Raw genomic sequence first — 14700 nt, 5'->3', positions numbered from 1 at the left:
TGCAGTAAGTTAACAAAGGTCATATGTTGACTTTTATTTGACGTCATTTTGCCGCTAACTTAAGATCGTGTTCATAGCATTGCACAGGAATGTGAAGCATTGTGTTCATGGCTTTGTACAGGATTGTGTTAATGGCATTGTGCAGGATTATCTTCATAGCATTGCACAGGATTGCGCATAATGGTGAAGCACTGTTCTCATGGCATTGTCCGGGATTGTGTTATGACATCGTACAGGGATGTGCAGGCTTGTGCAGGCTTGTGCATAATTATAAAAGGTTACAAACCTAAGATTGTTTATAAACTTCGGGGAGGTCAACTGGCCAATTTGGCTTATGACTATTGATTGATTGATTGTGCATAATTGTGTTAATGGCAATGGAAGTACCTTGAAACATGGACAAAAGCAAAGTTACTGTAGATTTTCTCACCATATATTCAAATTATGTTTAAACCTCAACGTTAAGGTACGGTTGTTAATGCTTTGTAATGACAGAATGGCTAATTGTGTTGGCTGTAGTCATAACGGTATTTGTTTGATCTCAAATGTTGACCACTTGAACAAGAAAATTGTTACAAAATTAAAGACACTCTTAACCAACTTTCATAATAGTGAAAAAAGGGTATAAACTCCAGTTCAGCGAATGTAATAATCTGCTAAAACAAGGCACAAGGTTTTAAAATGAATCACACACACGAAGCAGAGCGGCAGTCGCATAGAACCTCGAATTATTCACTTATTCAGACTTAGAAGGGTTCCTCTTATCGTATATGACACTAAAGGTTTATAGTAATACAAAGTTGTCAGTTTAAAGGCAGAGTAGGAAGAATGTAGATAACCGCAGTTGTCTATGATGTAAGACACATACGGTAAATAGGAAAGGAAAAGTGCACCTACTCGGTAATGTTCCAACGTATCGTAATGTTATTTTTCGCTAAATTAATAGCCTCTTGTTTCTGCTTGTATTTATAAAAGTATACTCTTCTATCGCATGTTGTGTAGTTTAAATAGAGAAATATTATTACATAAAGAAATAAACACTTAAATAACTTTAATTTACGGAAACATTTCTCTATAGGGATTAACGGTGAGACATTTAATTTGAAGACTTATTGCAATATGATTAATTATTAAGAAGTGAATACGTTGATAGACATTCACATGAAGTGACGATCCCGTCGATATGTGAAACGATATGTGAGAGTAGACCGTAACATTGATTCACTACGACGGGGGTAATGTACCAACGTCAGTTAATGCCTCGTTTTTAATGAACAGCCGATTATTCTGTCTGTATCCATGAAATTACTTTGCTCTTGGACGCTGAGTACGTAAACAAGAAAACTGCTGTAACGTATGGAAATATACTCTTCAGTAACCTTAATTTACCGTTATATTTTCTTCTGTTGTTTTCTCTATAGAAAACGATGGTAAGATATCTTAATTTGACGACTTATAGTAAAATAATCAAAATAATTAAAACCGAATACGTTTATAGACATTCACATGAAGTGAAGATCCATTCGATGAAGTAAATGCTGCCAAAATGATGTTTTTTAACTAAGTAAATACACAGACAAAAAGTGCATGGTAACGTTATCATGTTTTGAAAATGTATAAAATGTGAACTTGTTTACAAAATTATACAAAGCGTGTTAGCCAATTGCAAACTAGAGAGTAAAAGGTACACTTCAGTTCAGTGAATAAGCACATTTAATAATCTGATAAAATAAGGCTCAAGTTTTTAGGATAGTATTACCATAAATAGCTGGGAAAGGTATTGTGTAAATAAAACGTTAGTAGTGTTATGTTATATACTCATGATCCAGAGTTACAACCGGACTGCCCTAGACGGTAACGGATGAAAAAAAGGAGAAAATCAATTTTACTTCAAAGTTATATAACTGAATTAGAATGTTCGAAAGTGGTTAAGTTACGTTGAACTCGGAATATACGGGCGAAATTCCCTTCCACTCCTTATTTTTTCTTTGAATAAGGACTGGATTTAACACCTTCCGGTTATCAAATTCAGTTATTGCCATACTTAAAAGTTAGTAAATGACTGAGAAATTGAACTACGGATATGAGAAGTTTTACCTAATTATATATTAGTTAGTTGTGAGGTCATGAAAAGTGGTGCATATTCTACAAGAAAAGAAAGCACTTTTCACATCGTTGGGGACTGACTGTTAAGGTCTCCTATCTGTGAGGATTCACGAAGACGGGGTTACTATATCAATGTCACTTAATGCTTTTCACTCAATGAACAGTCAATTGTTTTGGGTGTAATCATAACATTATAATCTGCTCTTGCATGTTGAGTACATTAACAATAGACTTGTACCATTAAAGTATATACCCCAGTATCGTTAAATTACTATAATATATTGGCTTCTATTGCAGTGCGGGATAAGATATATTTATTGAAGTTGCATAGTAAAAATGACAGATAAGGCGTGGTAATGTTTTCATAAGATAAACCGATGTATGAGTTGTGAACATATATACCAAAACTAGCAAAATAATGATTGAAACCCATATTACAGTTCAGCGCTTAATGAAATATTATAATCTGATATAATCTGCTATAATGATCTCCTTTCCCGAGAGGATTCACGACGACGGGGTTAATATATCAATGCCGCTTTTATGCTTTTCACTAAATGAACAGTCAATTGTTCTGGCTGTAATCATAACATTATACTCTGCTCTCGCATGTTGAGTACTTTAACAATAGACTTGTACCATTAAGAAATATGTACCTCAGTATCGTTAATTTACTTTAATATTTTGGCTTCTATTGTTCTCTTTATTGCAGTCGATGGTAAGATATCTTAATTAAAGTTGTATAGTAAAAACTACTATATTAATAAGAAATATGTCTAAAGATATTAACATAAGGTGAAGACCCGGTCGATGAAATAATTGCTGCTAAAATGGAATTGTTTAACTATGGCAATGCACAGATAAGGCGTGGTAATGTTTTCATGAGATAAACCGATGTATGAGTTGTGAACATATATACAAAAACTAGCAAAATAATGATTAAAACCCATATTAGAGTTCAGCGCATAATGAAATATTATAATCTGATATAATCTGCTATAATGATCTCCTTTCCCTAGAGGATTCACGACGACGGGGTTACTATATCAATGCCACATAATGCTTTTCACTAAATGAACAGTCAATTGTTCTGGCTGTAATCATAACATTATACTCTGCTCTCGCATGTTGAGTACTTTAACAATAGACTTGTACCATTAAGAAATATGTACCTCAGTATCGTTAATTTACTTTAAAATTTTGGCTGCTATTGTTCTCTTTATTGCAGTCGAAGGTAAGATATCTTAATTAAAGTTGTATAGTAAAAATGACTATATTAATAAGAAATATGTCTAAAGATATTAACATGAGGTGAAGACCCGGTCGATGAAATAATTGCTTACAAAATGGAATTGTTTGACTATGGCAATGCACAGATAAGGCGTGGTAATGTTTTCATGAGATAAACCGATGTATGAGTTGTGAACATATATACCAAACTAGCAAAATAATGATTAAAACCAATATTACAGTTCAGCGCATAATGAAATATTATAATCTGATATAATCTGCTATAATGATCTCCTTTCCCTAGAGGATTCACGACGACGGGGTTAATATTTCAATGCCACATAATGCTTTTCACTAAATGAACAGTCAATTGTTCTGGCTGTAATCATAACATTATACTCTGCTCTCGCACGTTGAGTCGTTTAACAAGAGACGTGTACCATTAAGAAATATGTACATCAGTATCGTTAATTTATTTTAATATTTTGGCTTCTATTGTTCTCTTTAATGCAGTCAATGGTAAGATATCTTAATTAAAGTTGTGTAGTAAAAATGACAATATTAATAAGAAATATGTCTAAAGATATTAACATGAAGTGAAGACCCGGTCGATGAAATAATTGCTTACAAAATGGAATTGTTTGACTATGGCAATGCACAGATAAGGCGTGGTAATGTTTTCATGAGATAAACCGATGTATGAGTTGTGAACATATATACCAAACTAGCAAAATAATGATTAAAACCAATATTACAGTTCAGCGCATAATGAAATATTATAATCTGATATAATCTGCTATAATGATCTCCTTTCCCTAGAGGATTCACGACGACGGGGTTAATATTTCAATGCCACATAATGCTTTTCACTAAATGAACAGTCAATTGTTCTGGCTGTAATCATAACATTATACTCTGCTCTCGCACGTTGAGTCGTTTAACAAGAGACGTGTACCATTAAGAAATATGTACCTCAGTATCGTTAATTTACTATAATATTTTGGCTTCTATTGTTCTCTTTATTGCAGTCGAAGGTAAGATATCTTAATTAAAGTTGTATAGTAAAAATGACTATATTAATAAGACATATGTCTAAAGATATTAACATGAAGTGAAGACCCGGTCGATGAAATAATTGCTTACAAAATGGAATTGTTTAACTATGGCAATGCACAGATAAGGCGTGGTAATGTTTTCATGAGATAAACCGATGTATGAGTTGTGAACATATATACCAAACTAGCAAAATAATGATTAAAACCCATATTACAGTTCAGCGCATAATGAAATATTATAATCTGATATAATCTGCTATAATTATCTCCTTTCCCTAGAGGATTCACGACGACGGGGTTAATATTTCAATGCCACATAATGCTTTTCACTAAATGAACAGTCAATTGTTCTGGCTGTAATCATAACATTATACTCTGCTCTCGCACGTTGAGTCGTTTAACAAGAGACGTGTACCATTAAGAAATATGTACCTCAGTATCGTTAATTTACTATAATATTTTGGCTTCTATTGTTCTCTTTATTGCAGTCGAAGGTAAGATATCTTAATTAAAGTTGTATAGTAAAAATGACTATATTAATAAGACATATGTCTAAAGATATTAACATGAAGTGAAGACCCGGTCGATGAAATAATTGCTTACAAAATGGAATTGTTTAACTATGGCAATGCACAGATAAGGCGTGGTAATGTTTTCATGAGATAAACCGATGTATGAGTTGTGAACATATATACCAAACTAGCAAAATAATGATTAAAACCCATATTACAGTTCAGCGCATAATGAAATATTATAATCTGATATAATCTGCTATAATGATCTCCTTTCCCTAGAGGATTCACGACGACGGGGTTAATATTTCAATGCCACATAATGCTTTTCACTAAATGAACAGTCAATTGTTCTGGCTGTAATCATAACATTATACTCTGCTCTCGCATGTTGAGTACTTTAACAATAGACTTGTACCATTAAGAAATATGTACCTCAGTATCGTTAATTTACTTTAAAATTTTGGCTGCTATTGTTCTCTTTATTGCAGTCGATGGTAAGATATCTTAATTAAAGTTGTATAGTAAAAATGACTATATAAATAAGAAATATGTCTAAAGATATTAACATGAGGTGAAGACCCGGTCGATGAAATAATTGCTTACAAAATGGAATTGTTTGACTATGGCAATGCACAGATAAGGCGTGGTAATGTTTTCATGAGATAAACCGATGTATGAGTTGTGAACATATATACCAAACTAGCAAAATAATGATTAAAACCAATATTACAGTTCAGCGCATAATGAAATATTATAATCTGATATAATCTGCTATAATGATCTCCTTTCCCTAGAGGATTCACGACGACGGGGTTAATATTTCAATGCCACATAATGCTTTTCACTAAATGAACAGTCAATTGTTCTGGCTGTAATCATAACATTATACTCTGCTCTCGCACGTTGAGTCGTTTAACAAGAGACGTGTACCATTAAGAAATATGTACATCAGTATCGTTAATTTATTTTAATATTTTGGCTTCTATTGTTCTCTTTAATGCAGTCAATGGTAAGATATCTTAATTAAAGTTGTGTAGTAAAAATGACAATATTAATAAGAAATATGTCTAAAGATATTAACATGAAGTGAAGACCCGGTCGATGAAATAATTGCTTACAAAATGGAATTGTTTGACTATGGCAATGCACAGATAAGGCGTGGTAATGTTTTCATGAGATAAACCGATGTATGAGTTGTGAACATATATACCAAACTAGCAAAATAATGATTAAAACCAATATTACAGTTCAGCGCATAATGAAATATTATAATCTGATATAATCTGCTATAATGATCTCCTTTCCCTAGAGGATTCACGACGACGGGGTTAATATTTCAATGCCACATAATGCTTTTCACTAAATGAACAGTCAATTGTTCTGGCTGTAATCATAACATTATACTCTGCTCTCGCACGTTGAGTCGTTTAACAAGAGACGTGTACCATTACGAAATATGTACCTCAGTATCGTTAATTTACTATAATATTTTGGCTTCTATTGTTCTCTTTATTGCAGTGCGGGGTAAGATATCTTAATTAAAGTTGTGTAGTAAAAATGACAATATTAATAAGAAATATGTCTAAAGATATTAACATGAAGTGAAGACCCGGTCGATGAAATAATTGCTTACAAAATGGAATTGTTTGACTATGGCAATGCACAGATAAGGCGTGGTAATGTTTTCATGAGATAAACCGATGTATGAGTTGTGAACATATATACCAAACTAGCAAAATAATGATTAAAACCCATATTACAGTTCAGCGCATAATGAAATATTATAATCTGATATAATCTGCTATAATGATCTCCTTTCCCTAGAGGATTCACGACGACGGGGTTAATATTTCAATGCCACATAATGCTTTTCACTAAATGAACAGTCAATTGTTCTGGCTGTAATCATAACATTATACTCTGCTCTCGCACGTTGAGTCGTTTAACAAGAGACGTGTACCATTAAGAAATATGTACCTCAGTATCGTTAATTTACTATAATATTTTGGCTTCTATTGTTCTCTTTATTGCAGTCGAAGGTAAGATATCTTAATTAAAGTTGTATAGTAAAAATGACTATATTAATAAGACATATGTCTAAAGATATTAACATGAAGTGAAGACCCGGTCGATGAAATAATTGCTTACAAAATGGAATTGTTTAACTATGGCAATGCACAGATAAGGCGTGGTAATGTTTTCATGAGATAAACCGATGTATGAGTTGTGAACATATATACCAAAACTAGCAAAATAATGATTAAAACCCATATTACAGTTCAGCGCATAATGAAATATTATAATCTGATATAATCTGCTATAATAATTTCCTTTCCTTAGAAGATTCACAATGTCGTGAATCCTCACAGATTGGAGACCTTAACAGTCAGTCCCCAGCAATGTGAAAAGTGTTTCCTTTTCTTGTAGAATATGCACCACTTTTCATGACCTCACACCTAACCAAGGAGAAAAAAGAATTTCTCTTTAAAGTAATACAACTGAGTAAGAATTATTCACAGACAACATGTGCGAGTTGACAGTTAAACAAATTCCAAGATAAGGTATACACCCGTGATTAAGGTTATAACCTATCTGTGTGGAATCATTACGACGGGGTAATGTACTTACGTCACCTTGTATTTCATGAACAGCCGATTATTCTGTCTGTATTCATAATAGTACTTTGCTAACTTACTAACGTATGGAAATATGTTCTTTAGTAACGTCGCTTTACGATTATATTTTTCGCTTTTGTTCTCTCTATAGAAGATAAAGGTAAACAATTTAATTTGAAGACCTATAATAAAATGATGAAAATAGTTATGAAGTGAAAACGTTTATAGACATTCATATGAAGTGAAGATCCTACAGTAAAGTAAATGATGCCAAAATTATTGCATGAACTAAGTCAATGTACAGACAAACAGAGGAAACGTCTTCAAGTTATAAAAAGAATTGTTTCTTGTAAACATATATACACAACTTTAACAAATCTTGTTAGCCAACTTGCAAAATAAAAGTGAGTCTAACTAGATAGTATACTACAGTTTAGCGAATAATGAAATGTAATAATCTGAATAAACAAGGATCAAGCTTTTTAGATAGAAGTAACATAAATAGTTGGGAAGGTAATGCATTAATGAACCGTTTATTGGTGTCATATTGTATATCTCATGATCCAGAGTTACAAATGGACTTCCCCAGACGGTAACGGGTGTGAAAAGGAGAAATATGAATTAATCTTAAAATTTATACAACTGAGTCAGAATTATTCACAGACAATATATGAGAGTTGACAGTAAACCAGGTTCCAAACGATAATGTATACACCTGTAATTAAGATTATCACCTATCTGTGTTGATTCATTATGTCGGGAGTAATGTACCAACGTCAGTTAATGCCTTGTATTTAATGAACAGCTGATTAGTCTGTCTGTATCCATGAAATTACTTTCCTCTTGCATGTTGTGTACGTAAACAACATAATTGTTTTAATGTGCGGAAATAATATCTTCGGTAACGCGAATTTACGATAATATTTACTTCTGTTGTTTTCCCTATAGATTACATTTGTAAGTCATTTTCATTTAAAGACTTATACTAAAATGATCAAGATCATAAAGAAGTGAATACGTCTTAAGACATTCACATTAAGTGAAGATCCCTTCGATAAAGTAATGTTGCCAAAATGATTACATTGACTAAGTCAATCTACAGACACACAGCGGAAACGTCTTCAAGTTATATAAAAAATATATGACCTGTGATCAAATATACACAATTTAAAAAAATCTTGTTAGCCAACTTGAAAAATAGTGAGATGAAGGTATACTACAGTTCAGTGAATAATCAAATGTAATAATCCGATAAAACAAGGCTCAATTTTTAAAAGATAGTAGTAACATAAATAGTTGGGAAAGATATTGTGTAAGTAAAACGTTGTGATATATTGTATATCTCATGATACATAGTTATAAATGGGGTTCTAATGACGGTAACGGGTGTGAAAAGGAGAAAAATAAATTTCTCTTAAAAAATAAATAAAAATGGTGTGCAAACCCCTGATTAAGGTCCCCAATCTTTGAGGATTCACGACAACGGGAGGCAGTATACCGACGTCACCTAAAGCTTTACATCAAAATGAACAGTCAATTGTTCTGGGTGTATTCAAAACACTATACTCTGCTCTCGCATGTTGAGTACTTAGACAGTAGGCTCTCGCATACCATAAAGAAATATACACCTCAGTTATGTTAATTGAAGATAATATTTTGGATTTTTTTCTCTATATTAAAGCCTCGGGTAAGATATCTTAATTTAAAGTTGTATAGTAAAAGATTACTATATTAAGACATATTGTGTATATGTATTTATGTATATTAGATCCTCCTGCAAGCAGGAACTCTCGAAGAAGCCTCGTTGGCTTATCAAAGCCGCAAGCTAACCGAAGTCAGTCTCTTACATTCATATTTAACGTCCATGATTATATATTGTTAATTGTCAACAACTCTGTAACTGGACGACATACATTAATCTGGGAGTGACTCGAACCGGGGACCTTATGATTGAAAGGCACCGGCGTTAACCACTGAGCTAACGCTCCACAATTATATATGACTAAAGACATTCGCATGAAGGGAAGATCCCCTCGACAAGGTAAATGCGGCCAATATTGAATTGTTAAACTAGTTCAATGAATACATACAAGCATTGGTAATGTCTTCATGATATAAAACGATGTATGAGTTGTGCACATATATGCCCATGGTTAACGAACATTCTTAACCAACTTGCAAAATAGTGAGTGGAAAGCATACTACAGTTCAGCGAATAATCAAATATAATAATCTGCTGTAATAATCTCCTAAATGTGTGGATTCACGACGACGGGGTTAATATACCAATGTCACTTAAAGCTTTGTACTGATTGAACAGTTAACTGTCCTGGCTGTATTCATAACACTATACTCTGCTCTCGCCTGTTGAGTACTTTTACAATAGACTTGTTTTACCATAAAGAAATATTTACCTCACTTACCTTCATTCATGATAACATTTTGGCTTCTTTTTTACTCTAATGAAGTCTGGGGTAAGATATTTTAATTTTAATTTGTATAGTAAAAATTATATATTATTATAATTAAAATGAATTGATTATACACAATATTTAGAAGGAATTATGTCTATAGACATTAACATGAAGTGAAACACCCCTTGATGAATTAACTGCTCTTCCATGTTAAGTACGTAAACAAGAGAATTGTTGTAACATGTGGAAATATACACTTCAGTAATGTCAATTTACGATAACATTTTCTTCTACTGATTTCTCTATAGACACCTTTGGTAAGACATTTTAATTTGAAGACTTAGTGTAAACTGATCAAAATACTTAAGAAACAAATAAACCACATTTTAACTATTCTTGTTATCTAACTTGCAAAAAAGTGAGTAGCAAGTATACTACAGCTCAGTGAATAATAAAATCTAATAATCTTACAAAACAAGGTTCAAGTTTTAACGAAAGGTATTGTCTAAATAAAACCTTTATTAGTGATATAGTGTGTATCTCATATACCAGTGTTACTAGTGGACTTCCACAGACGGTAACGGTGTGAAAAATTGATTTCCGTGTAAAGTGAAACAACTGAATAAGCATGGTTTACATACGATGGGTGAGGGTATACCGGAAATCAGTTCCAAAAAATAATATAGCCACCCTGATTAAGGTCTCCTATCTGTCAGGATTCACCACAACGTGGGCAATATACCGACGTCAATATATGCTGTTCACTAAATGAATAGTCAATTGTTATGGCTGTATTCACAACACTACAATCCTATTCTCGCATGTTGAGTACTTAAACTAGAGACTTGTTGTACCATAAAGAAATAAACACCTCAGTAATCTTAATAAAAGATAATATTTTGTGTTTTTCCCTCTATTGCAGTGAATGGTAGGATATTTTAATTTCAAGTTGTTTAGTTAAAAGTTACAATAAATACAAGTAATATGTCATTTAAATGAAGAAGGACCCCCTCGGTGATGAAAATGCTGCCAAAATGTAATTGTTAAACTAGGCCAATGTACATACAAGCAATGGTAAAGTCTTCATGAGATAAAAAGATGTATGACGTGAAAAAACATACCAAATTGTAACAAATCTTGTTAGCCGACTTGCAAAATAGTGAGTAGAAAGTATACTACAGTTCAGTGAATAATCAAAAATAATAATATGCTGTAATATTCTCTGATATGTTAGGATTCACGACGACGGAGTTAATATACCAATGTCACTTAATGCATTGCACTGAATAAACAGTCGATTGTTCTGGCTGTGTTCATAACACTACATTCCTATTGAAGTCACGGATTAAGATATGTTAATTTGAAGTTGTATAGTACAAAATCTCAATATTAAGAAGTAATATGTCTATAGACATTAACATGAAGTGAAGACCTTGATGGAGTAAATGCTTCCAACACTGAAATGTTAAACTAAGTTTAGAATGGTGAGTATACGTTATGTGAGAATATCACGAAAATCAGGCTCCAAACGATAATATATACACCTGTGAATAATGTATCGCCTGTGTGGATTCACTACGACGGGGGATAATGTACCAACGTAAGTAAATGCCTTGTATTTATTAAGCAGCCGATTAATCTGTCTGTATATTAATAAAATACTTTGCTCTTGCATGTTGAGTACGTTAATAGGATGATTGTTGTAACGTGTGGAAATATACACATCTGTAATGTCTATTCACGATAATATGTACTTCTTTTGATTTCTCTATAGCAAAATATGGTAAGCCATGTTTAATTTCATGACTTAGAGTGAATGATCAACAAATTAAGAAGTTAAACGTTTATAGACATTCACATGAAGTGGAGATCCCTCCGTTGAAGTAAGTGCTGTCAAAATGATTGCATTAACTAAGTCAATCTCTAGACAAACAGTGGAAACGTCTTCAAGTTATATAAAGATATATGACTTGTGAACAAACAAACCAAATTGTAACAAATCTTGTTAACCAACTTGCGAAACAGTGAGTAGAATGTAAACTACATTCATTGATTATTTAAATGTAATAATCTGCTATAATAACTTCCTATCAGTGAGGATTCACGACGACGGAGTTAATATACCAATGTCACTTAATGCTTTGCACTGAATAAACAGTCAATTGTTTTTTGCGGTATTCATAACAATATGCTCTTGCTCTGGCATGTTGAGTACTTAAAAATAGACTTGTTGTACCATAAAGGAATACACCTCAGTATTGTTAATTCACGATCATATTTTGGCACCTTTATTTTCTTTCTTCTTTTTGTTCTATTGAAGTCATGGATTAAGATTTTGTATTTGAAGTTGTATATTAAAAATCTAAATATTAAGAAGTAATATGTCTATAACCATTAACATACCGTGAAGACCCCTTTCATGAAGTAACTGTTGCCAAAATTGTAGTGTTATACTAAGTTTAGAATGGTGAGTATACGATATGTGAAAATATCCCGGAAATCAGGATCCAAACGATAGTATATACACCTGTGAATAATGTTATCGCCTGTGTGGATTCACTACGACGGAGGATAATGTACCAACGTCAGTTAATGCCTTGTATTTATTGAACAGCCTTTTTATCTGTCTGTATATTAATAAAATACTTTGCTCTTGCATGTTTAGTACGTAGACAAGATAATTGTTGTAACGTGTGGAAATATACACATCTGTCATGTCAATTTAAGATAATATGTTCTTCTTTTGATTTCTCTATTGCAGACTATGGTAAGACTGCACAGTTTAATTTGTTGACTTAGAGTTAAATAATTAAGAAGTTAAACGTTTATAGACATTCACATGAAGTAAAGATCCCTTTCATAAAAAAGATATATGACTTGTAAACAAACAAACCAAATTTAAAAAAAAATCTTGTTGGCCAACTTGCAAAACAGTGAGTAGAAAGTATACTACAGTTCATTGAATATTCAAATGTAATAATCTGCTATAGTAACTTCCTATCTGTGAGGATTCACGACGACGGGGTTAATATACCAATGTCACTTATTGCATTGCACTGAATAAACAGTCAATTGTTTTTGCGGTCATTATAACAATGTGCTCTTGCTCTGGCATGTTGAGTACTTAAAAATAGACTTGTTGTACCATAAAGGAATACACCTCAGTATTGTTAATTCACGATAATATTTTGGCACCTTTATTTTCTTTCTTCTTTTTGTTCTATTGAAGTCACGGATTAAGATTTTGTATTTGAAGTTGTATATTGAAAATCTAAATATTAAAAAGTAATATGTCTATAGACATTAACATGCCGTGAAGACCCTCTTCATGAAGTAATTGCTGCCAAAAATGAATTGATAAACTAAAGTTAGAATGGTGAAAATACGATATGTGAGAATATCCCGGATAGGTCTCCTATCTGTGAGGATTCACCACAACGTATGCAATCTTCCGACGTCACTCTATGCTGTCCACTAAGTGTATTGTCAATTGTTCTGGCTGTATTCACAACACTACATTCCTATTCTTGCATGTTGACTACTTAAACTAGAGACTTGTTTTACCATAAAGAAATAAACACCTCAGTAATCTTAATAAAAGATAATATTTTGTGTATTCCTCTCTATTGCAGTGACGGGTAGGATATTTTAATTTCAAGTTGTATAGTAAAAAGTTACAATAAATACAAGTAATATGTCTATAGACATTCAAATGAAGAAGGACCCCCTCGGTGATGAAAATGCTGCCCAAATGTAATTGTTAAACTAGGCCAATGTACATACAAGCAATGGTAAAGTCTTCATGAGATAAAAAGATACATGACTTGTGAAAAAAAAACTACCAAATTGTAACAAATCTTGTTAGCCGACTTGCAAAATAGTGAGTAGAAAGTATACCACAGTTCAGTGAATAATAACAATTTTTTTAATCTGCTGTTATATTATCTTATATGTTAGGGTTCACGACGACGGGGTTAATATACCAATGTCACTTAATGCTTTTCACCAAATGAACAGTCAATTGTTCTGGCTGTATTCAAAACACTACATTCCTATTGAAGTCACGGATTAAGATATGTTAATTTGAAGTTGTATAGTACAAAATCTCAATATTAAGAAGTAATATGTCTATAGACATTAGCATGAAGTGAAGACCTTGATGAAGTAAATGCTTCCAACACTGAAATGTTAAACTAAGTTTAGAATGGTGAGTATACGTTATGTGAGAATATCACGAAAATCAGGCTCCAAACGATAGTATATACACCTGTGAATAATGTTATCGCCTGTGTGGATTCACTACGACGGGGGATAATGTACCAACGTCAGTTAATGCCTGGTATTTATTGATCAGCCTATTACTCTGTCTGTATATTAATAAAATACTTTGCTCTTGCATGTTGAGTACGTAAACAAGGTAATTGTTGTAACGAGTGGAAATATACACTTCTGTGATGTCAATTTAAGATAATATGTTCTTCTTTTGACTCTCGATAGCAAACTATGGTAAGACAGTTTAATTTGTTGACTTAGAGTTGAACAATTAAGAAGTTAAACGTTAAGTTATAGATATTCACATGAAGCAAAGATCCCTTTCATGAAAAAGATATATGACTTGTAAACAAACAAACCAAATTGTAACAAATCTTGTTGGCCAACTCGCAAAACAGTGAGTAGAAAGTATACTACAGCTCAGTGAATAATCAAAAATAATAATATGCTGTAATATTCTCTGATATGTTAGGATTCACGACGACGGGGTTAA

At 32.6% G+C, this 14700-nt stretch overlaps 2 protein-coding genes across 2 annotated transcripts in view; both read left to right on the top strand.

The window, feature by feature from the left end:
* The window catches only part of LOC139976385 (uncharacterized), a 132226-nt gene extending 124915 nt beyond the window's left edge, over positions 1–7311 (top strand). Inside the window, exons 12-20 of the mRNA XM_071985090.1 lie at positions 1422–1430; positions 2819–2824; positions 3335–3340; positions 4365–4370; positions 4880–4885; positions 5395–5400; positions 6425–6430; positions 6940–6945; positions 7247–7311. Of these exons, the coding sequence (XP_071841191.1) occupies positions 1422–1430; positions 2819–2824; positions 3335–3340; positions 4365–4370; positions 4880–4885; positions 5395–5400; positions 6425–6430; positions 6940–6945; positions 7247–7311 (116 nt within the window). The remainder of the gene's footprint in view (positions 1–1421; positions 1431–2818; positions 2825–3334; positions 3341–4364; positions 4371–4879; positions 4886–5394; positions 5401–6424; positions 6431–6939; positions 6946–7246) is intronic.
* The window catches only part of LOC139975938 (uncharacterized), a 62684-nt gene that overhangs the window by 12823 nt on the left and 35161 nt on the right, over positions 1–14700 (top strand). The gene's annotated exons all lie outside the window — the stretch shown is intronic.

Source organism: Apostichopus japonicus, chromosome 11 (genome assembly GCF_037975245.1).
Source record: "Apostichopus japonicus isolate 1M-3 chromosome 11, ASM3797524v1, whole genome shotgun sequence".
Taxonomy (NCBI): domain Eukaryota; kingdom Metazoa; phylum Echinodermata; class Holothuroidea; order Aspidochirotida; family Stichopodidae; genus Apostichopus; species Apostichopus japonicus.
The sequence above is the reverse complement of the archived record's forward strand: the minus strand, read 5'-3'. Positions and strand labels throughout refer to the sequence as shown.